Source organism: Musa acuminata, chromosome BXJ3-2, assembly GCF_036884655.1.
Source record: "Musa acuminata AAA Group cultivar baxijiao chromosome BXJ3-2, Cavendish_Baxijiao_AAA, whole genome shotgun sequence".
In the NCBI taxonomy this organism is placed as follows: Eukaryota; Viridiplantae; Streptophyta; class Magnoliopsida; order Zingiberales; family Musaceae; genus Musa; species Musa acuminata.
In genome coordinates this window covers 18,484,835-18,508,225 of record NC_088350.1, presented here as the reverse complement: position 1 = coordinate 18,508,225, position 23,391 = coordinate 18,484,835, and the positions used below count along the sequence as shown (strand labels likewise).

The following is a 23,391-nucleotide window of genomic DNA, read 5'->3' as shown; positions in this document are numbered from 1 at the left end:
TTATTTGTCACGCTGTTTTGATTTGGTGGGGAACGATGTCACGTGATAAGTGTGACATTTTTCACGGCAACCGGGAAGAAGGTTCGCGCCGCTGTGGGTGACCGGTCATTCACCGTAAGACAGGGTTCATGTGCGGTTTGGCTTATACATACAGCAAGCTACTGGTAGAAACCCAGTAGCAGAAGGCCACGTTGTGGAAACCCACCCAGTAACGTGGACACCTACCGGCTGGTGTTCGTGACCAGTCCTGCTCAGGCCAAGGAACAGTGTGAATAATGCATCCGTTTGGTCGAGCTATACCTTAAACTGCGGGTTCCACGCTATGTTGCGTACATCATACGTCTGTTTTCTGTATCCTGATTGTGGATGTACAGCTGAGACTCATCCATTGTTATCCACATAACAGAGTTGGTGTAGTCGAATTCAAGTTTATTATTATCACGCCTTTAGGAGGCGGGTCGTCGGTCTCAAATCACCGCAACCCACATTCAGGCGCGCTGTCGGAGGTACGCACGCCGCGATCTCTCTCCTTGCAACCCCTGTCTTCGATCCAAGATCTTTATCTCTATTCTTTAGCTCAAATTTTGGGGAAATATAGTCCGGTTAGGGTTCTCAAAAGTTTTGCTTTTCCGACGCAAGGAATTGTTTCATTTTTGGGATCTAGTTAGATGCTTGTTCTCCCGGCTTGCTTTTCCTCTTTTTGAAAGGTTACGTTGGTGGCTTTGGCTGCGGCCTCCTTGTTCTTGGTCTTCTGCAAGAAGTAATCCGTTTTGTTTGTTTTGGAAAGCGATCTGCTTCGTTTTAATTGTCATTCGAAATAGAAGACGAAGGTACTCATTAGGCGGTTTGAATGAGCAGCAGGAGACACGAAGGGGAGAGATGTCACCTTTTTGTTGCTCGATCAATTGATTCATCGATTTATATTTAGACCAAAAAATAATAATAATAATCGCCTGTTCGGTGTAGGGAGGACCTTTCGAATAAATCCTGCGCCATTAGAAAAAACGAATTTTCTTTTTTAAATATTACACTGAATTGCGATAAGATGCTCTTATACGTATTCAAAGACTAGGTAAATACCAGGATGTCTCAGCAGAGACAATCTTGTATCATTTAACCGGTAGAACTATTGGTATCAGTTAGTTAAATTATTAAAATATAGGTAGCCTAGTGTAAGAGACACCCTCCAATGAGGTGTCTCCCAAGGGTCCATGTACAAAGCCTTAATCCTGCAAGCAAAGGGATTGTTTCTAAGAATTGGGAACCTCAAGCGAATGCCTACCTGAACTAGAAAAGCTATGATAGAAGAGTGTTGGTCCGTAATGTAAATGCGGAAGATACTTTTCTCTAAGCCAAGTATTTTGTAAGGTGTGCGACAAGTATGAGTTCTTTTTTTTTTTTTTTTTATAATCTCATGCACATCATTTTTGGGAAGCCTAGTGTGTAGCCAAATTAACTAATGAACACTGTTGCACATTAAGTGGAAACTATTTTTTATTTTTTATCTTTAAAATTGGATAATTTACCAAATAAAGCCCCCCATAATCATATGATAAAATATGATGCACCTTGTAATCATTTTTATTGGCGGCATCTTTGTTCATAAATATCAATTTTGTCCTTATAAAAATCTTTGAACTGGTTTGCGTCACTGAACAGGTTCAATTCAAAACCCCAATCCCTCCTCTGCCTCCTCCCTATCCTTCTCCGCCACCTCCTCCTCCTCTTTTGCCTTATCATCCTCGTTTCCCTTCTCCTCCCACTCCGCCTCTACCTCCTTGCTCTTCTCCTCCCCTCCTCCTCATTTGCTTTTTCCTCCTCATCGTCCCCCTCCCCTTCCTCCTCCTCTTCCATCTTTGATTCCTCACCTCTCCTTCTCTCTCCTCTACTCCTTCGCCTCCTCTGCCTCATCATATTTACCTAGAAAAGCTCTTGTTACGCTCGAAGATGAATTAAAATACACTCGTTAATAGAAACTATAAAAAATATGTTAATTTCTATATAAAATGATCCTAAATTCATCATAAAATGGAAAAACTAATACAATCCTTGTTGGAATCATTGTTCTATTATAATATTAAAATTTTAAGATGGTTTGGTTGACGTTAGCATTGTTACACTCGAAAATAAACTAAAATACACTTTCACAGAACTTATTAAAAAAAATTTAAATTCAATAATTAATTATTCTAAAATTCTCTAAGAAATTTATAATGATATTAAAATCATGTTCTGGTAGAGTTGTGAAAGTTAGAGATGGTCTGGTTGAAGTTGAGTTTGTTACACTCGAAAATGAACTGAGATACACGTTTAAGGAACTTAAAAAATCTAAATTTCGATAATTAAATATCCTAAAATATCTAAAAATAAAAAATTAACTAATGATGTTAAAATCATGTACTAGTACAATGGTGAAAGCTTGACATAGTTTGGTTGAAGTTGATTCTTTACACCTGAAAATGAACTAGGATACACCCGTTCATGATAATTATCTAGAAATATTTAAATTTTAATAATTAATTATCCTAAAATTTTATAAAAAATATAAAACATGTTACTAATGACTTTAGAAAAATGACCTATTAGATTAGTGAAAATTTAAGATGGTTTGATGGAATTTGAAATTATTCTAAAATCCTACAAGAATAAACTAAAATACACTTGCCCGTAGTTCCTATTTAAAGTTTTTTAAATTTTAATAATCAATTATTCTAAAATCCTACAAGAATAAAATATGTGTTACTCATGATGTTAAAATGCCATTATAGTAGATTGGTGAAAGTTTAAGATAGTTTGATTGAAATTTGCCCAATGACACTTGAAAATGAATTAAGATACACTCGTTTATAGAACCTATCTAAAATATTTAAATTTTAATATTAATAATCTTTAAATCCATTAAAAATTAAAAAAATTATCAATGATGTTACTTGTTAGAATGATATTCTAGGAAATTGGTGAAAGTTTGAGCTGATTTGGTTGAAGTTGACTTTGTTACACTTAACATGAACTAAAAGACACTCGTTGATAGAACCTATCGAAAAAAAAATTCAAAATTTGATAATTAATTATCATAATTTTTTTTTAAAATAGAAATGATGTTCTAATAGAGTGGTGAAAGTTTGTGATGGTTTGGTTGAAGTTGACCCTGTTGTAGCAAAACATAATTAAAATACAATCATTCACAAAACCTATCCATAAAAATCCAAATTTCGATATTTAATTATCATAAAATCTTAAAAAATAAAAAATGTGGTACTAATGTTGTTAGAATGATTACCTCGTAGATTGGTGAGAGTCTGAACTGGTTTTCTTAAAGTTAACCTATTATACTTGGAAATAAACTAAAATACACTCGTTTACAGAACCTATCCAATTTAGAATTCTATAGGCGAGTGTCTTTCAGTTTAAAATGAGTGTTTTTTGGCCAATTTTTTTGTCTAAAACATTTTAAACTTATAAATCTGTGCTTATGATTGTGATACTCATTCATATAATTTTTTTTATTTTTTGAGGATTTAGAAGAATTATAATTTGAATTTTAGAAGTATTTTTGGTGGAGGCGGAGGGTGTAGAAGGGGGAGAAGGAGGAGGAGGAGGGGCAGAAGGAGAAGAGTGATGAGAGTGAGGAGGATGAGGGGGCGGAAGAGGCGACCGAAAAGGAGGAGTGAGAGGAAGCGAATGCGGCAGCAGCTGAGGTGCGGTAATTTGGAAAGCACATCTCTACCAGATTGGTTCAACAGAAAAGAACTAGATTAGAGTGGTTTACCATGAATTCTGCATTGGTTCAGAAATTATTTAACCTAAAGAATGAGAGCATTTTCATCCAAATGGGAAACTAAGGGTACCCTCATGTAAAAACGATTATGAAGGACGCCATCTGGTAAAAAACCAATAGTGAAACTTTTTCTGTTAAATTGTCCTTTAAAATTTCTCTTTTTTTCTGTACATGTGAACTTTAATCACTTGATATTTTCTCCTTTTTCCAACAATTAGAAACTGCCTTAAGTAGGTTATGTCATATTTGATATGATATGTTTCCTTGCGCATAATTCAAATTTAGGAAACATCTGAATTTGCTTCCGTTCTTGTGCAAATGTAATTAGGCAAGAGATTAAGAAGATCTAATTAGGTTTTTTTACCTTATTAGACTTAATATGTTTCCTTAACTATAATCTAAAATAAGGAAATAATTAAAATATATTCCTTCAATGGTGCAATAAGTTAGGAATATAGTTAATTAATTAATCCAAAAAATCAATTTTCTTCTCTTTCCTTAAGGCAGCCTTTCTCATCTCCTATATAATGCTGGTAAGACCCCTCTTCTGTTCAACACTTGGGTCAAAAGGAGTCTGATAATGAGAGATTATAGGAAGAAGAGGGATCAACATCCAAAAGGAAGGTAACTTTTTTCAAGTAACGGATTTTAAATTTATTTTATTTTTTACAATTGATTGGGATGAAAATTAAGGATTCATGTCAATTAAAAATTAAGGATTTTAATTTTGTTTATTTGTAAATTTTAATTTTTTCAATTGGATCAAATTAGCTAGTGTTTAGATCAGTTAAGGGTTGCAGTGGGATTGACACCTCCTGTTTTTATGATTTAACAAATTAAAAAGCCTTGTTTGAAGTGATGTTATGAAATTTGAGAATAATTACTAGTTTTTAAGTTTAAATAAAGTTTGACATTGAAGTTGAAGTTGATGATATTAATATGATCATTACCATGAGATATATGTTGTTATGGTAAAATATCCATTGTAGAAGTGCCCCCTATGACCCTTGTGAAAGGAGCTACGAGTCCATGTGTAGAGCCACTAGTAGGTTGAATCTTTCATGCCATATACCAAGCATGATTTATCATGATATTTTTCTTATATGGTCTCCCTTGATGTATGCATGAACAAATGACAATAATGAAAATGAATAATTATGATATAAGATTATGAGGATTATATTTCACTTTCTTTTACTTTCGAGGGCAGGCAAGCCAATAGTGGTACGATAATTTCCTTCAAAGTTTAGTAGGCCATTAGACATGACAGCTAGATGGTTTTTCAATCCATTTTTAGGAGAAAAGTGTTCTCATATCGATAGATGAAGGATTTTATTTCATCTCCTGTTGGGAGTGCAATATGAGTTCTCTCTATCCATTGTAGGAAGAATATAGAATCCATCTTATGTGGAGGATGTATCTTTATTTGTTGTTGGGAGTGTGCATTATCGGGTGTTCGATGTACACCAATGCTGTATGTGGTGATTATTCAATAATTGTGTATATAATTGAGATTTTGTTTAATATATAAGAATTATTGTTGCTTATAATAATTCATAATTTCTTATTTGTTAGTTTGCTAAAGAATTGATTTACTTTAATTTTATATAAAAGTATTATTATATAATGATTGAAAATATTACATTAGTATTGAATATTATTTTTATGATTTTTTGAAGGTTCCTTCTCAACATGATTGCTTATATGTTTTTGTTTTACATTTATTTTTAGAGCAATTTCCTCACTTGTATTAGATTTAAGACTTATGTGAACAAGAATTCTTTATTGTTGAGTGGCATTGCTAAGAAGATTCGATGAAGGTTCACCTTACCGATCTGAATCGGTGTACCGATTGATCGGTGGTATAGTACATGTTGCTCTGTACCAACGTAACATGTGTCGGTACGGTGGGTGTATTAACAATATGAAAAAATGGTCGAAAATAGCTCCAAAATTTTTTCAAAAATGAAAAAAATAGATTAGGGTTTTTAAATTAAAAATAAATATAATTTTAGTATAATTTTAGCAAAAATAATCTAAATTAGAAAATAATAGTGGCATATATCTTTTTTGGGCTTTAAAGAGTAGCTTTTTGGTATATTTCAAGTCGTCCTTCTATTGATATTGAATTATCTATAGAGAAATGATTTGAATTGTTAGATTATTTGTTAAACAATTTAAATTTTTAGATTTAAAAAAATTAAGTAATCGATCGATAGATATATTTCGTTCTACTAGCAAAAAGAATGATGGTACTCCACGAGCAATGGATTGGGGTCCTTGATCTTATGTATCTGTATATAAATTTGATAATGTTTGTCAGACCCAATCTTGGGTGAAGAGAGAGGTGACGTCGTTGAATTATATATATATATATATACATATATATATATATCGCTCGGTATATAATTTCGTACTGTACCGAGTGAACGTTGAAACTCTGGTACGGTACGAAATTGCATACCTTGATTGATACACCATTTGCCAATGGTGCATCAATGTGGTGATGGTCATAGTCTGTTCATCGTGAACCACACGTGTCCGAGGTGACTCTCGAGGTAATTATGATTGTGGCATGTATTGTTGCGAAGCATGGAGCATATCCGAAATTCTACTTTTGCCATTAATTTCTTGCCCCGCATCATAAGATAGATCACCATAATGCTACTTAGAGAAGAATGACTAATTATCACTGTATTACTGCTCGAAAAAGAATGACTAACTATCATGTCGAGCTTCCTGATTTGAATCTTGGGTGGCATATGTAAAATATTTTTTCTCGGCCCATACACCACCCTCAAACTATGTAGATGGGACCATCGACTCTTCGATGTTGTTGCCATTGTCAATTGAGGCATTGTCGTCCACGTCGTTGCCATGTCCTTGGATCAGATGGGTTGTTGAATGTAATTAAGAAGTTGTTTACACACCTTTGATCAGAGAGTTCTTCCTCTTAGGTGTTAATCTTCTTTAATTAGCCTCCCAAGCTTGATTTGATCTACAAATTGTAGCATTGTGAAGTTTTAAGAGCGTGCAAATGTGAGAATGAGAGGAAGTGAGTGAGAAAGAAATTGAGAGAGTATAAGAGTTTGAGAGAGTGAAAGAGAGGGAGGAAAGGGTTTGAAAACCCTTTCTAATGGAACTGGCCGTTAGAAAGGGTCTGATTTGAGCCATCCATCGGTGATGGTCGAAATCTGACTATTACTGATCAGTACAAGTTGATAACAGTCGGATTTCGACTGTTACTAAGCGGTACAAGCCCGTATCAGACGATACAAAGTCTTTTAGTACATACCACCTCGTTCAGGATGGTTCGAGTACCGATCTCTTGTCGAATTGGTACACACCACTCATACCGGTCAGTATACCATGGTATGGCAAATCCTAGATTCCGTTAATAAAATTTGTTATTGAAATGATGTTTCATGCATGGCACAATTTTCTTATTACAAAGTTAGTGCATATTGGGGGGTGACATTAGATATCTTTCTATTTATCAGCACTCTGCTTACATCCCTACAGAAAAGGTTTGCACAGGGTGCACCGCACTTCTTGACAAAGATAATAGGCCTTCCTACTCGTGTGCTCTAAGTGAAGATGAAGTTTCTGGAATACACTCCGCTGGACAGGTGCTTCCCAAAATTTTGATGGAGATTCTCAGGGTTTCAAGCAACTAAATATATATGATAAAATATCTATGATTATCATGTTATCTTACCAAGCTTTGATGCTTATTATGTCTTGTGCAGCATAAATCTTTTCCTTGATCATCTAAACCTTGGAGAGAGTATCATCAAAGGAAACCTTGAAGCCTTTTCGTGTAAGTTTATATGCAATTTAGTTACTTGACCATTGGTATTGATTGATGCAAAAAATTATGCCTTTCCTTGTGTTATTCAGGTAAGCAAACTGGGACAGACAGAAAGCTCTCTTTTAGCTTAGAGCAAGAGGTACTAGAATATTCAAGATGCTAAAACTTGCAAGAAATTGATAATTCTTTTTAGTTGTCTTGAATATCATAAATCCATATATGATATCCTACTGAAATAATAAAGAACATGAATATCTTATTTTGCTAATGAGAACTTTTCATAATTCGTATTTTTATTCACATGATAAATACACCTGATGACAAGATGTAGTTGGTGTCGCCAACCAGTATAAACAGGATTTTTTGACATGTTTCTGTTTCTTAAATTCAATTTGCGAAGTTGGTGGTTGGACTTGGGATTTGTGATGCTTCTGTGGTGATAATCTCATTACTTGCTGGTTCTTTGTTCGTTGAGTGCCTTTTCTTGCTACTCAACCATTCTCAATTGAATTAGTCCAACTTAAAGGAGCCACAAGATGTGTTCAAGTAATTAGCTAAGATTATGTTTCTTCACTGATGTTTGGACTATCCATTTGAACTAGATTCATTACTTATGCAGTTTGGTTCAGGTTCCAGTGGGTCATGCTGGTAACTTGTGTTATTTACTCCTTTGGAAGTTATTATCTTTTCTTGCTTGGACCTGTCTTCCTTTTGTATGATCTGTTTATGATTTTTCTCTTCCAGTAGCTTGTATAACTGATGTTTAATTTCTGGTAGTCTGCTTGTTTAATGATGAGCTAGCCTCTTTAAATACATTCTGTAAGCACAGAAACACTTGGCTAACAGTATGGTTGTGATGCATCATTAAGTTCTATTTTTCATAGAGTTGCCAATTACAGTGGGCTGGGCCCTTTGATTTTGTGTTGACCAGAAGTATGTAACCTTAACCCAACTTTTCAGATCAAGTTACTTATGTTATATACTTGGGGATAAGGTATTGGGTGCTTTTCATTATCCATCAAACACCAAGGATGAAAAACCTCAGCTTCATATTATCTATACCATTAATCATAACGATGAAGGGATAGAATATCACCTAGTTAGATAGAAATATTCTATATAAATCCATTTATTCAGGTTATGCTGGTTATGTCTGCTTTGGTTTGGTCTTGGAGTCAACCCTAACCTTAATGTCTGAGCTAGGTTGAGAAATCGAAACCCTGACCTGCCCAAAATGCAAAATGCCTTTAGACCAACTCAACCTGATTCATTGATTGGGTTTGGACCTAGTCAAAGTTGGACCCAATCCGTAGCCTTTTTTTTTTCGCTTCTATGTAAGTTAATCAAACATATGTGGTACATAAACAGTGCTAAAATTCAAGTATATGGAGAGGATCAAGTGAGCGTATATTTATAATTGATCTGTCAGGTCTTAGAGGCAAAACCGAAACTTACCTATTCAGTATTGGGCCTGATGCAATTCCCCCCACCCGAAACCCAATTTGAATGGAGTAACTGGCTGAAGATTATTTCCCAGTTTCAGACTATTTTGAAAAAAAATATATGTGAAAATTTCAGTTGCAGCCAATCCATTATTGAAGTTATAGAAACAATCAGCTGGTACTTGCCTCCCTGGACTGGATTGTTTGATCCAATTAGCAGGGCCTGAAAACCGAAACTAAAATTGACTTGGACTTGGACCAACATTGACATCCAAGTGATGAACTGAATCCGGTGAACCCAAGGGTTCAAAACATCACACGATAAATAAAGTTGACTCATTTAAACCCTAATACAACAAACAACCTGATTTACGAAGTACATAAACAATTGCTCTTTCTTGTGGTCTGGGACAGGTCATAAAATAATAGAAACTGTTGCTTTTGTTTTAGACATAATTAACCGACTAGGAAACTTGTGTTGCACTTATGTCATTTCTTATTTGTTGCATTTCTGATTTGTTCTTTGTTAGATGGGCTGTTGAAAGCTGTCACAATTATTGCATTTAAGTTCTGAAGAAGTTATTAGAGTCCAGAATACTTTCCCATTCTATGATATATTTTCCTCTTTTTTGATGATGGGAGTCATGGACATGTTTTCTGATCTTCAAAACATAAAAAGTATTCAGCTCTTGCTAAGATTGTGATTGCCAAATGTTTTACAGTTATTTTGCAGCTGACTCATTCATTAGATTAACATATTTACTGGTTGATGCTTCTCTGTTCATGTAAATTATTTAGTTAACTTGGTTTTTTTAGTACAGATTCTTGATTATCTTGAACAATCTTTTGATAGCGATTCACATTTGCCAGTGGAGTACTTGATTAGTAGATCAAGGTAGCGAGGCACTTTTTGCAAATTTTACAAAGTTAGAAAATGAATGTATGGCAATCTGATTTTCTTCTCTTTACTGGATAATGCAGTCGGAAGACACTAATATATTTGGTTCTTACGCTCAGTCACATGTATCCAGATTATGATTTCAGGTAACTGTGCTTCTATAACAGACCAATAGTTGTACTCGCAAGAGGAAGAGAGGGTCCTGGGTAATGTCAATGTCAGCTTGTCCCATGAGGAAGTGGCATGACAACCCGCTTATAGTACCCTTTCTATCCAGAATTGGGAGTGTTGTCAATTGGTTTGACAGACGGTTAAAACCGTTGCTCAGCGAGCTGAGAGTTCAAGTCTCTCCATTTCCCTAGAACTTTGATTACCTTTTTCAATATTTGCTCTTTTGGAGTTTGCTGTTCCCACCTTCCCCTGTTGCTTAATTGTGGTCACAGTGCAGTTTCATAATTATTTAACATTCTATTATGAATATATGTCAACTTAGCAGTGCAGTGCGATCCCACCTGTATTTCAGAGAGGAAGAATGGGATAATTTCAAGCAAATATATGACATGTACTTGTTCGAAGCCGCTAGAGTATGTTCCTGCCCTTGCATATCTTTTATCAATTGGAGGTGACAATCATGGTTTTCTTTTTGTTGATGTCTTCATAGTATCTCCTCTCTCTGGTTATGCACATGTGTATTTTTTACATGTTAAAATAACTTGGTAATTTTGCATCATATGTCTACTTATAATGACAAGGGGTAGGGAAATCATGAGCAACATAATAAATTCTAGGTTTTTTCCCCTTAGCCAGTAACTATTTACTCGAATGACTTCAGATGGTGGCAATTACTTCCAGAAGCACTAGGTTTATATTGTTTGAAACATCCAGTAATATAAGTTCAACTTGTTCGGAATGTTCTTTTTACTATATTGTTTGACTGAAATTGTTGAATTTGTACTCTTGTTAGATAATCATGTAATACAGCTGTTGTATGCTTTTCTTCTGTTGCGTATTATAATTCTGGTGGTGGATGAGGCAGCATGATTTCCTTATTTCCTTGTTTCTTGTAAGATTTTCCTGAAAAAGGAATTTAACATGTCTGCTGTACTTGTACATAAATTTTGAAAGATAAAAAACATTTTTTAATTCAGAAAAGAGTTTTTAGTCTTCATCTTCATCTTGATCCTTTTTTTTTCTATTTTTTTATCTCTGTAAATCTTAGTAGTCATTTATCTATTCAAATTTAAAGATTCTCTACTTTCTTTTTGTTGTTCATAATTTGTCAAAAGGTAGTGGTGGCAGAATGTTGGTATTTTGGTGAGGTTAATGGAGTTGCAGGTGGTGATTGTAATGATCGCAGTAGTGGTGTTACTATGTTGTTAGTGGTGGTTGAAAAGGTGGTATAGTAATGGTAGCATGGTGGCACTGGCGATGATTATAACAATGATGGTGATGGTTGGGGTACTGGAAGCAATGTTTGAGCAATATAATGTTGTTATGGGTGGTGGCAGTGGCTGCAATGTCATTGTGAAGGCAGTGAAACAGTGATAGTAGCAAATTGGCGGGGCTTGTCAACGATGGTTGTAAGTTGTAACAATAATAATAATGCTAGTTATGCTATAATTGTGGTGGCAGCGACAGTGGTGTGAGTAGAGGAGAGGTGGTGGCGGCAACTGCAGTGCTGGCAACTACATCAGTGTTTGTGATGCTAACAATTTGATATCGTAGTAGAGGTTGGGTGGCAATGGTGCTGGTGAAGGCAGTAACTATAGTGGCGATGACAAAGATATAATAGCACTGTTCTGTTAAGGGAGACTGGTAAACGTGTGGTGCTATGGTGGTGATGGAAATAATAGTGAAGTTGATTGCCATGATGATTACAATAGCTGGTTTAATCTAGTATACAAATTTTCAAGATAAAAATTGGAAAAAACAGATTTCTAAGAGGAAAAATCCACTTAGTTTGTGAGCTCTTATTTTTATAGTTTTCTGTTTTCTTAAAAATAGTCTAAAAAACTTTTTTTTTTGTGTAAACATGCTCAGCAGTCTGTCGCGCACTTTTGGCGTGATTGTTATTTGTTTAAAATCTAAATTCGATTGTATTTCCATAGTTCATGTGCATGCTCTTTTATATGTCTATATGAAATATTTGGGTTTCAGGAGTGGGCTACTGCAAACGGGGGTAGTTCCTTTATAGACATCTTGACAAATGCCATTGATGAGGTGGAAATTTCACTCATTTGAGTTTGATATTGATGACTGTGACCAGGGTTAATGTTGTTCTCTCTCTCTCTCTCTCTCTCTCTCTCTCTCCATGCAGGTTGTGAAAATAAAGGACTGTGAAATCTACAGCTACAATCCAGATTTTGATGGAGACCACCCATTTTTGGAGAAAGGAGCAATGTAAGATCCTCTTAACTGCAACAAATAGTCATGTACTTTAGTTTATCTAACATGGGATTAATGCGGTGCAGATGGGCGTTCAACTTTTTCTTCTACAATAGGAAGCTGAAGCGTGTTGTCAGCTTCCGATGCTGTTGTTTCAGGTGAGTTGTCAAGTTCTGTGCCTCGAGTGAAGTATATTCCTATTATACCTTTCTTATATTTCATTACGCTATATAATAAATTCTTAAAGTAAGTTCTTTCCTAAAATTCTTGCAATGTATCTATTACTTCCATTGTGTGACTAAATCATTCAAATAATGTTATTTGCAGCAAACTCGCTGCGGAGGAGTTTCTAGGTAATGATGTGTTGAGAGAGGATGAGGAAGAGGAAGAGGAAGATTTGCTGGATGACATGGAGATATGACTGGTGGCAAACACTGTAGACATCGATGACTTGTATGATGTAACATACGATATGTTTAGGTGGTAGGGCAAGCATGGTGGTTCCAGTTTCACTTTTGTTGTACATGATCTGTGTCTATAACATACATATATCAGGCTGTTTTTCTTCCTGTTACACATCTCTATACCAGAATGTCACGAAATAGAGAACTGTGGTAGGCTGTATAATGTCTAAATGTTTCTTAATTCTCCAGATGGAAATTGATAAAATGATTTGTATATCGGAAGCCCTAGCTGGGACATTATGGTTTTGTTGTGGGCATGCATGTAGGTGCTTCAAATAGTTGGGACGCTAAGACTTTGTTGTTGCTAAATGGAAGCATGAACTTGCACAATATCTGAAGGGGAAATCTGTACTTGTGTTTTCTTATTCTTGGTTGTGTTGTAGATGACATCTGGAAAGCTAAATCATTGAGAGAATGTTGTTACAGGTAGATAGAACCCTTGATTCTCAATCCTTGCCTAATGTTATTTTAGGAATATGGTGTAGACTTGCTTCATGCTCTATGGCTATGGTGCTTGAAGCACTCTTTTGTAGTGTGGCTTGCTACATGTCTTTGGTTCGTCTCCATCTATCAAGAACTAGAAAGAAATAAAATCTGAAGCTTTTGTTGTTAGTCGGAATAAATTTGTGAAGCGGGTCATATCCTTTTAAAAAAGTAGTATATTGTTTCCTTAATTAAAAACCAAAAGCATTTTATTTATAATTTTAGAAAAATTTGGTAAGGAACTTTTAGTATTCCTTAACAAATATAGGATGGTATGTTTTAGAAGCGTGAACATGCTGTTGGGTCCAGCAGACTGCACAACGAGGGGTGTGCGAGTAGATGCTGCGAACGAAAGAAACTGTAGCGGCACAGAAAAGAACAGAGAGAGATGGTTAAAGTTGTGAGGTTTTTGCTACGATCAGTGAAAGTTCGTCGGTTTTCATCCAAATTTATTTTATGTGAAAATTTTTTACAAAAAGTTTTATAATCTTAATAATATTGATTTACAATTTATCCTCTTTAAGATATTTTTCTGTTATACCTATTTTGTTACATCTAAATTTTTTTTATTAAATTCGTCTGTGATAATAATGATATGTTATTGTTGGGTCAAGATCTACGTTCTTATTATTACTATAAATCTTTAGTTATTTTGAAAAAAATTATTTTAAATATGTTATTATTATTGGTGATAGTGGATGTTTGAAGTGGACTACAGTTCTCCTATAGTATTTCAAAAATTTAGTGTCTTACTTTTTGATTAATTCATTGGTTTGGTGTTTATGCTATCCTGATTAATATTTATATTTGATAATAAATTAATATTTTAATGAGAAACCCATTTTGATAAAAAAAATATATTTCACTATAATAGCTTTTTTCGGTTTCATAAAGCTAACAAATGAAGCTCTGGACTAGCCATTATTCGTCAAGAAAGACATCCAAAATTTGAATTATAAGCTCAATAAGAAATCTTCTTAATTTTTTTTCACTTACGAAAAGGTGTTAATCAAATACTTTAAATCTATTTAAGAGCAAATTCTTTTGAGATAATTGATAGAAGAGACTTGTTAGGACTCTAGCTAGGAGAGTCCTAATTAAGAGGGACATTCATGTAAAACCTACCTAAGCCGACTCCTATTAAAGAGATGAAGAGGCCGACTAGAGTTAGGAGGTTTTTTCTTAAAGAAGAATTAGGAGTTGTAAGGTAATAGGAGTCTTGAATATGAGTCATATTAGAAGTTAGGGTTTAGAAGCCCTATAAATAGCCATGTATTCTTCTCTTTTCTTAAGCAATAGATGAATCTTTTCTACAGCCTTTGAGCAGTAACTTGGAGGGAGGAACCCCTATAGAGTTTCAAGGAGGCCGATCCCCTAAAGAGATCAACCATAAGTTTAGAATCTGCAAGGGTTCTAACACCTGGTATCAGAGCAGCGTTCTTGGCATCTCATTGCCCTACCATAGCCATCCATCAGCCCTCCACAACCGCCAAAGCAATTCCCACAATTGCTTAAAAGATCGTCGCCAAATTCCATCATCATCTCCACCACCGCGGATCATCCCTTGATCTCCCTGTGAATTGCAACAGGTTCTGGTTTCCTACCTTACCGCTACTGCAATTTAGTTATCCCTATCCGAAAATCCAAAAAAAAAAAAATTATTCCTATATTGCTGCATAAACTTTTAGTCACAAAGTTTTCATCTCTACAACGAAAGATACATTACAGAATTTCAACCGCATAGCACTGTTTGTTTGATCTTGATACTATATTTTCTCTGTCTAAACCTCTACAAAATTTTCTTGATTAAATTGACATCCTTGCTGTCATATAAACTAAGATATTACTATCAATTCCCTCCTCAAATCTCTTAAATTTTTGGTGGAGATTTCGTCAAGAAATCGTTGTTTCTTCGACGACAATTCTGCTCTTACAAGACAACACAATTCTGCAGTAAACTTTCACTGATTTCTATCAAACCTTTGCTGCCATCCACCATAGATCGAAAACTTTCATCCATAGCCCTAAAACTCTACTAAACCACACTCTCAAACTGCACCCAAAAAAGCCATAAAACAAACCTAAACCGCAGCCTACATTTACCAATCCACCAACCCTTTCAACCATCACTTCTCTCAACCTATATATGCCTTTAACCCATCAACAAAAGAGAGATCTTAATATCATATATTTGGAGTCATATACTATGGCATCTAAGGAGGCAATCAATGCTAAATTTGAAGCCTTCGAGGCACGAATGGAGGATAAGATTCGGACTCTCCTTACCGAATTCAGTTTGGGCCAACCACCAAGCCCGAAGAAATCACATCAAGGAGAGAGCTCTAACCAATCACATCATGCCCAAAGAGATGACTTCCAAGAGAGGGGAGGCTCTATGACCGACCCCAACTATTCACGCATGAGAGTGGACTTCCCTAGATGGGAAGAAGGAGACCCAATTGGTTGGATCTCGCGCGCATAGCGATATTTTCGGTACCATAAAACTGCGGATGCATCCATGGTGGAAATTACACATCTTGAAGGGGATGTCATACAATAGTTTGACTAGTTTGAACACACTTATGGAGTCTTTTCATGGTGATAATTCAAAGAAGGACTACTGAACCACTTCGGACCAACTTATTACGAGAACATTGACGGACAACTAGCAAATATCCGACAAACCTCCACCATTCAGGAGTACCAAACTAGGTTTGAAAGGTTATCTAATCAAACTCGTGATTGGTCTAAAAAATAGCTATTGGGGACCTTTATTGAGGGCTTAAAGCCAGAGATCCGGGAAGAAGTTAAGACGCGACAACCATACACGCTTATGGCAGCCATCTCTTTCGCACGACTTCAAGAGGAGCGATTGAACCATGAAGCCCGGAGGACTAGGATCACTCCTCGACCTACAATACTAAAGCTCTCAACCCCCCCTACTATCAACCGAGTCCCTGCACCGAAAAGGTTAACAAGAGTAGAACTTCGGGAGCGATCTGCGAAGGGGTTATGTTGGCATTGTGACAAGTCGTGGAGCCACGAGCATCGCTGTAGAAAAGAGAGACTTCTTATGATTGAACCAGTAGAAGAAGAGGTCATTGAACATCCAAAAGAGAGCCTTGAATATGAAATAGAAGATATGGAAGAAGAGCCACAACCGACCGACATTACGGTATACGCACTAGCCGGCTACTCAAACCCGCAAACGATGAAAGTTGGAGGCCTTCTCAAACAACAACCTATTACTATTCTCATCGACACGGGCAGCACTAATAACTTCCTGAATAGTAAGGTTGCTGCTTGGATGGCATTGCATATTGAAGGGTGCAGCAAGTTCGATGTAAAGGTGGCCGACGGCAGAATCCTAAAGTACGACCAAAGATGCCCGCAAGTGAAACTATTACTGCAAGACCAAGAAATTATCACTGATTTCTTCCTCCTACCACTTGATGACTATGAGGTAGTGCTTGGTATAGAATGGCTGACTACACTAGGTGATGTCTCTTGGAACTTTTCTAAATTAATTATGAAATTCTGCTGTAAAGGCAAACAGATCATCCTACGCGGGAAGCGCGGAAGCAACGTTACCACTGTTTCGACCCAACGAATGGAGAAAGTTTTACACAAGGTAAATGGTGGCTTTTTGATGTACCTCTAGCAGCAACCAAAGGGGAAGAAAATAGAAATTGAAGATCAAAATCTTGCCCAATTGCTTACTGAATTTGTTGACATTTTTGTTGAACCATGCGGTCTTCCTCCTTCTCGAAAACATAACCATCGAATTCCAATCCTTTCGGGCAAGCCACCAGTGAACACTCGACCGTACTGATATCCTCACCTCCAAAAAGATGAAATTGAAATGATCGTAAAGGAGATGCTTGAAACAGGGGTGATTCGGCCAAGTTGCAGCCCCTATTCCTCACCAGTACTACTTGTACACAAGAAGGACGGAACTTGGCGGATGTGCATCGACTATCGAGCTTTAAATAACATCACTGTCAAGGACAAGTATCCAATACCAGTGGTGGATGAACTTCTTGATGAATTAAAAGGAGCTCGAGTCTTCACGAAGTTGGACCTCCGATCCGGTTACCACCAAATTCGGGTATGTGAAGATGACATTCCAAAAACTACATTCCGCATACATGATGGTCATTATGAATTCTTGGTAATGCCTTTTGGACTTACTAATGCTCCTTCAACCTTTTAAAGTCTCATGAACGATATTTTTCGGAGCTTTCTTCGTAAATTTGTGCTGATATTTTTCGATGATATTCTCATTTATAGCCCTTCTCTTGAGACTCACTTTCAGCATTTACGGATTGTTCTGACGATCCTTCGGGAGAATACTCTTTTTGTTAAGCAACCAAAGTGTAGATTTATCCAGCAAAAAGTAGAGTACCTTGGGCACATAATATCAGAAGGAGTGGCGGTAGACCCAACAAAAATTGAGACAATGCAAGGCTGGCCGAAACCTACAAACGTGAAATTACTATGCGGGTTCCTTGGACTAACAGGATACTACCGAAAATTTGTTAAAGACTATGGGAATATCAGTGCACCACTCACTTCTCTACTGAAAAAAGATGCTTTCCAATGGTCGGATAAAGCCTCTGCTGCCTTCGACAAACTTAAGGTAGCCATGACAACGACACCGGTGCTAGCGCTACCAGATTTCAGCCGACCCTTCATCATTGAGACCAACGCATCTGGAGTCAGAATTGGAGCCGTTCTCATGCAAGATGGTCGACCACTCGCATACACTAGCAAGGCATTATCTCCCTCCCATCAAAACATGTCAGTATATGATAAGGAGATGCTCGCCATTGTACACGTAGTAATGAGGTGGAGACCCTACCTGATCGGCCGGCGATTTCAAATTAAAACCGACCATAGAAGCCTCAAGTATTTTTTAGAGCAAAAGATATCATCCCCTGAGCAACAAAAATGGGTAACCAAACTTCTTGGATTTGATTATGAAATTATTTACAAAAAGGGGAAAGAAAACGTTGTTGCCGATGCACTCTCACGGCTACTTGAGCAAGCTAAGGTTTCAGCCATCCCCCTTCCTACCACTAGTCTCCTCATGGACATTAGGAAAGAATGGAAGAAGGTTCCTAATGGAAGAAGGATCCAGAGATCAACAATATTATAAAAAAATTGGAGGAGGATCTAAGTGCAATAGCCCACTACACTTGGGATTCGAGGGATCTATGCTATAAAGGTCGTATTGTGCTTATACCTGACTCCCCTTATATCACAATCATCCTGCATGAAATGCACTCCATACCTTCAGTAGGGCACTCTGGATTCCTAAGAACCTACAAAAGAGTGAAGCAAAATTTTTATTGGAGAGGGATGAAAAAAATTATTGCTGAATATGTGGCACAATGTGATGTATGTCAACAGTACAAGGGTGAAACTATGGCAAATCTGTTGGGAAATCATAGGGGGGGCGACATCATATGCGCAGCGGAAGAACAAGAAAACAAAAATCCCCGATTCCCAAAAAGATGTTCATCGTCGTGCGAAGATTGGTGCGCAAAATCCGCAAAAAACACAAAACTGCGTATAGAGATTGTGTTACCTAGGGAGATCGTATATCCCTGTTTCCTTACAGATCCTTAGGAGAGGGTGAAGGAGGTCAAGCGTCCTCCTCTCTAGCGGTGATCCACACAGTAGGGTTGCGACGACGCTCCTCAAAACTCCAGGCCTACTCTGAGGTGGAGAGGGAGAGGAGAATAGGAAGGGCAAGCAAAGACTCTAGCCTATGAGGCTGTGAATCCCTCCTATTTATAGAGATCCCGTGTCAAAACCCTAATGGGTCCTTTCCCTAGTGGGTATTGGATCTGCATCCAATAAGACAAGGGCTCCGTCGGATATCTCATATCCGAACCTCTACTCATCGCAATGCCTACCATATGTGTGTGACCCTCTAGGCCCAATATCGAGCTGGCCGTGAGTCATACCTGTCAGAACTCCTTCTAACTAAGTGAATTATTATCTCTGTAATAATTCACTCGACTCATCGACTACGGAAGTACTAGGCCACTACGCCGTAGTCCCCAGACGATACAGGGGAATCCAATCCATTGGACCTGTCTGTCCTCAGTTACCATGTACCTATAGTCCCTCATCCATCTAATATCCCAGAGACCGTATATCGAGCATGGTGCTGTCAGACCCATACGGTTTCTACTCGAGTCTCGCTCTAATCGGATTCTCCCGGAGAACTCTTTCTCTCTCAACCCGAATGACCCTGGCCAGGGATTTGTCTGAGCAAGAACGCATGGGATATTCCTCTCATGATACCGAGAGTGGATGATCCTCTATCGACACTCAATAGCCCTCGTAAGGTCGACTACCACTCCCAATGACCAGCTGTACTAGATCTGGGAACAGTCAAACCTATAAGTCTGGTATCAAAGAGTGGAGCACTCATACGGGACATCCTTGGTGTCTCAAGTCTAAGAACCAGATACACCACTAGGACTACGGAATCGTTGTCTGACAATAAGGCATCATCAACCATCCAGCATTCCGTAAGCGGATCAATCAGTGAACTCATTCTCCAATGAGCACCTGTACTGTATCCCTAGTGTCCCTACACGAGCAGCTATGAGACCAGCTGCATCCATCATATGGACGGGTATACAGCACACCAGTCTATCCGGTTATCACGATGTCCCTCTCGAGTAACCTATGACCGGGATTATTTAGGATATGTGTTTAAAGGTGAATCGATCTCATTATCGTGATCTCATCACGATCCGATTCCCATTGCACAAATCCAAGGACATCACAATACATATGCATTTATGCAATAGTTATAAAGTGATATACGCCAAAATATAATAAGCAAAAAGATTCTGTATCAAGTCACATGTGCCATCACTTACGTGATTGGCTTGCTGGGCACTTATGACTAGCAATCTCCCACTTGACCTAAAGCCAATCACCTATGTGTCTGATCCCCATCAGACCCCTGTGACGCTCAAAGACAATATGAGACAATGGCTTTGTTAGTGGATCTGCAATGTTATCTTCGGATGGAACTCTTTCCACTGCTACATCTCCTCGGGTCACGATCTCTCTGATAAGGTGGAACCTCCTCAGAACATGCTTAGATTTCTGATGAGACCTAGGTTCCTTCGCTTGAGCAATTGCCCCGTTGTTGTCGCAATATAGGGAAATCGGCTCCTCACTATCCGGCACGACTCCCAAATCTGTGATGAACTTCTTCAACCAGACTCCCTCCTTTGCTGCATCTGATGCAGCAATGTACTCCGCCTCTGTGGTCGAGTCAGCAGTGGTATCTTGCTTGGAACTCTTCCAGCACACTGCTCCTCCATTCAAGGTGTACACATACCCTGAATTCGACTTGCTATCATCGACATCAGACTGAAAACTTGAGTCAGTGTAGCCTTCAACCTTAAGGCTATTACCTCCATATACTAGTAAAAGATCCTTAGTCCTTCTCAAGTACTTAAGGATACACTTTACTGCTTTCCAGTGCTCCAAGCCTGGATCCGCTTGATACCTGCTCGTGACACTCAGAGCATGCGCTATATCAGGCCTAGTACATAGCATGGCATACATGATATACCCTATTGCTGAGGCATAAGGTATCATATCCATGTTCGCCCTTTCTTCTGGAGTCTTTGGGGACATACTCGTAGAAAGCGATATCCTATGTCTCATCGGTATGAGACCTCTTTTGGAATTTTCCATGCCAAACCTTTTGACAATAGTTTCTATGTACCTAGACTGGGACAAGCCAAGCATCCTTTTGGATCTATCTCTATAGATTCTAATCCCCAAGATATAAGATGCTTCTCCTAAGTCCTTCATGGAGAAGTGTCTAGATAACCAAGCCTTTATTGTGGATAGCATTCCTATGTCATTCCCAATGATGAGGATGTCATCCACATATAACACCAAAAAGCTAATAGCGCTCCCACTTACCTTTCTGTATACACAAGGCTCATCTTCGTTCTTAACGAAGTCATAAGATCTGATTGCCTCATCAAATCTTATGTTCCAACTTCGGGAAGCTTGCTTTAGTCCATAAATGGATCTAAGCAACCTACACACCTTATCTGGGCAGTTCTTGGACACGAATCCCTCAGGTTGCATCATATACACCTCCTCCTCCAGGTTCCCATTGAGGAATGCGGTTTTCACATCCATCTGCCAGATCTCATAATCATAGTGTGCTGCAATAGCCAATAGAATTCTGATGGATTTTAGCATTGCTACGGGTGAGAAAGTTTCGTCGTAGTCAACACCTTGCCTTTGACGATACCCCTTAGCCACTAGCCTTGCTTTATAGGTCTCTACCTTTCCATCTACTCCGATCTTTTTCTTAAAGATCCACTTGCAACCGATGGGTACAATACCTTTGGGTGCATCAACTAGGTTCCAAACCTTATTGGAGTACATAGAATCCATTTCAGAATTCATGGCTTCTTTCCACTTCCCGGAGTCTATACTCATAATAGCCTCCTCGTAGGTCTGAGGATCAATATCCTCTACATCCTCTGCTCTAATATGTCCCACATATCTCTCAGGAGGATGGGATACTCTATCAGACCTGCGTAAAGTTGAAACTTGTGTATTAGATACCTGAACAGACTCGGGCTGTAGAGTGGTGCTTGAGCTTGGTTCTCCAACCTCGCTCAATTCTATCATTCTCCCACTGTCTCCGTCAAGAATGTGTTCCTTCTCAAGGAACACTGCTCTCTTAGCTACAAAGACCTTTTGGTCCTCGAGATGATAGAAGTAATACCCACAAGTTTCCTTGGGGTATCCCACAAATTTACATCGCCCTGTCCTTGATTCTAACTTATCGGGGTTGTGTCTTTTAACATGGGCAGAGCAGCCCCAAATCTTAACTACTTTAAGATCAGGCTTCTTCCCTTTCCATATCTCATATGGTGTAGACACCACCGACTTAGTTGGAACTCTGTTCAGAAGGTAAGCTGCGGTTTCTAGGGCATATCCCCAGAATGAGATGGGTAGGTCAACGAAACTCATCATGGACCGTACCATATCTAATAATGTACGATTTCTCCTTTCAGAGACACCATTGAGCTGAGGTGTATAAGGAGGTGTCCATTGGGATAATATCCCATGGTCCTTGAGGAAGTGAGTAAACTCTGTACTTAAGTACTCACCTCCTCGATCTGATCGAAGAGTTTTGATACTCTTTCCAGTCTGGTTCTCCACCTCATTCTTATACTCTCTGAATTTTTCAAAGGCCTCGGACTTGTACTTCATTAAGTACACATATCCATACATTGAGAAATCATCAGTAAATGTAATGAAGTAGGAGTAACCTCCAATGGCATGAGTTGACATGGGTCCACATACATCACTATGTATGAGTTCCAACAACTCAGTGGCTCTCTCTCCAGTTCCACTAAATGGAGAGTTGGTCAGTTTTCCACGAAAGCAAGGCTCACAAGTTGCATATGACACATAGTCGAATGGATCTAGATATCCATCATTTAGCAACTTTTGAATCCTTCTTTCATGGATGTGACCTAGCCTACAATGCCACAGGTATGCACTGTTCAACTCATCTCGTTTCCTTTTGGACACATTTATATTCATGATATGTGGAGTGGTGTCTAACATAAATAAACCATTATGCAATGTTCCTTTCGTGATGATCTTATCATCTAATAATATCGAACAACCATTGTTCTCAAAAACAAATTTATATCCACTAACTGTTAAACATGAAATGGAGATAATGTTTTTGATAATAGAAGGAACAAAATAACATGCATCTAATGCAATAAAAGCTCCACTAGGCAGATGTAGGGCGACCTCGCCTACAGCTAATACAGCAACTTTTGCTCCATTACCCATCTTGAGGTCCATCTCGCCTCTCTCTAGTCTCCTAGGCCTTGCCAGAACCTGCAACGAATTACATATATGATAAGCACTACCGGTATCTAATACCCATGTGTTATCATAAGAGTCTGACAAATGGAGACTGATCATGAATGTACCTGAAGCTTCATCAAGCTTTTGTTTCGCCCTTTCTGCAAGGTACTCTTTGCAGTTTCTCTTCCAGTGCCCATCTTTACCACAGTGGAAGCACTGGCCTTTGTCCTTTG

The 23,391-nt window shown here is 37.9% G+C and overlaps 1 protein-coding gene across 3 annotated transcripts; it reads left to right on the top strand.

Moving 5' to 3' along the window:
- The first annotated feature begins 361 nt into the window (after positions 1-361).
- On the top strand, positions 362-13,024 carry LOC135630668 (uncharacterized). 3 transcript variants are annotated; one of them, XM_065137778.1, is made up of 11 exons: positions 362-506; positions 7,301-7,407; positions 7,528-7,598; positions 7,679-7,728; positions 9,853-9,926; positions 10,013-10,075; positions 10,423-10,513; positions 12,087-12,149; positions 12,247-12,329; positions 12,401-12,472; positions 12,642-13,024. In XM_065137778.1, the coding sequence occupies exons 2-11, from the start codon at positions 7,376-7,378 to the stop codon at positions 12,733-12,735; spliced, it is 693 nt and encodes a 230-aa protein (XP_064993850.1). In that variant the 5' UTR covers positions 362-506; positions 7,301-7,375; the 3' UTR covers positions 12,736-13,024. The 3 variants fall into 3 exon arrangements, with proteins under 3 accessions (XP_064993850.1, XP_064993852.1, XP_064993851.1); XM_065137780.1 differs by having other exon boundaries at positions 363-506; positions 10,426-10,513; XM_065137779.1 differs by having other exon boundaries at positions 404-506; positions 7,279-7,407.
- The last annotated feature ends 10,367 nt before the right edge of the window (positions 13,025-23,391 follow it).

Excerpts from the sequence above, each read along its gene's own strand:
- LOC135630668 (XM_065137778.1), top strand. The coding sequence starts at position 7,376 with ATGAAGTTTCTGGAATACACTCCGCTGGACAG. Across the intron at positions 10,076-10,422 it reads TATCCAGATTATGATTTCAG|CAGTGCAGTGCGATCCCACC; the intron begins GTAACTGTGCTT and ends ATGTCAACTTAG. Across the intron at positions 12,330-12,400 it reads TTTTTGGAGAAAGGAGCAAT|ATGGGCGTTCAACTTTTTCT; the intron begins GTAAGATCCTCT and ends AATGCGGTGCAG.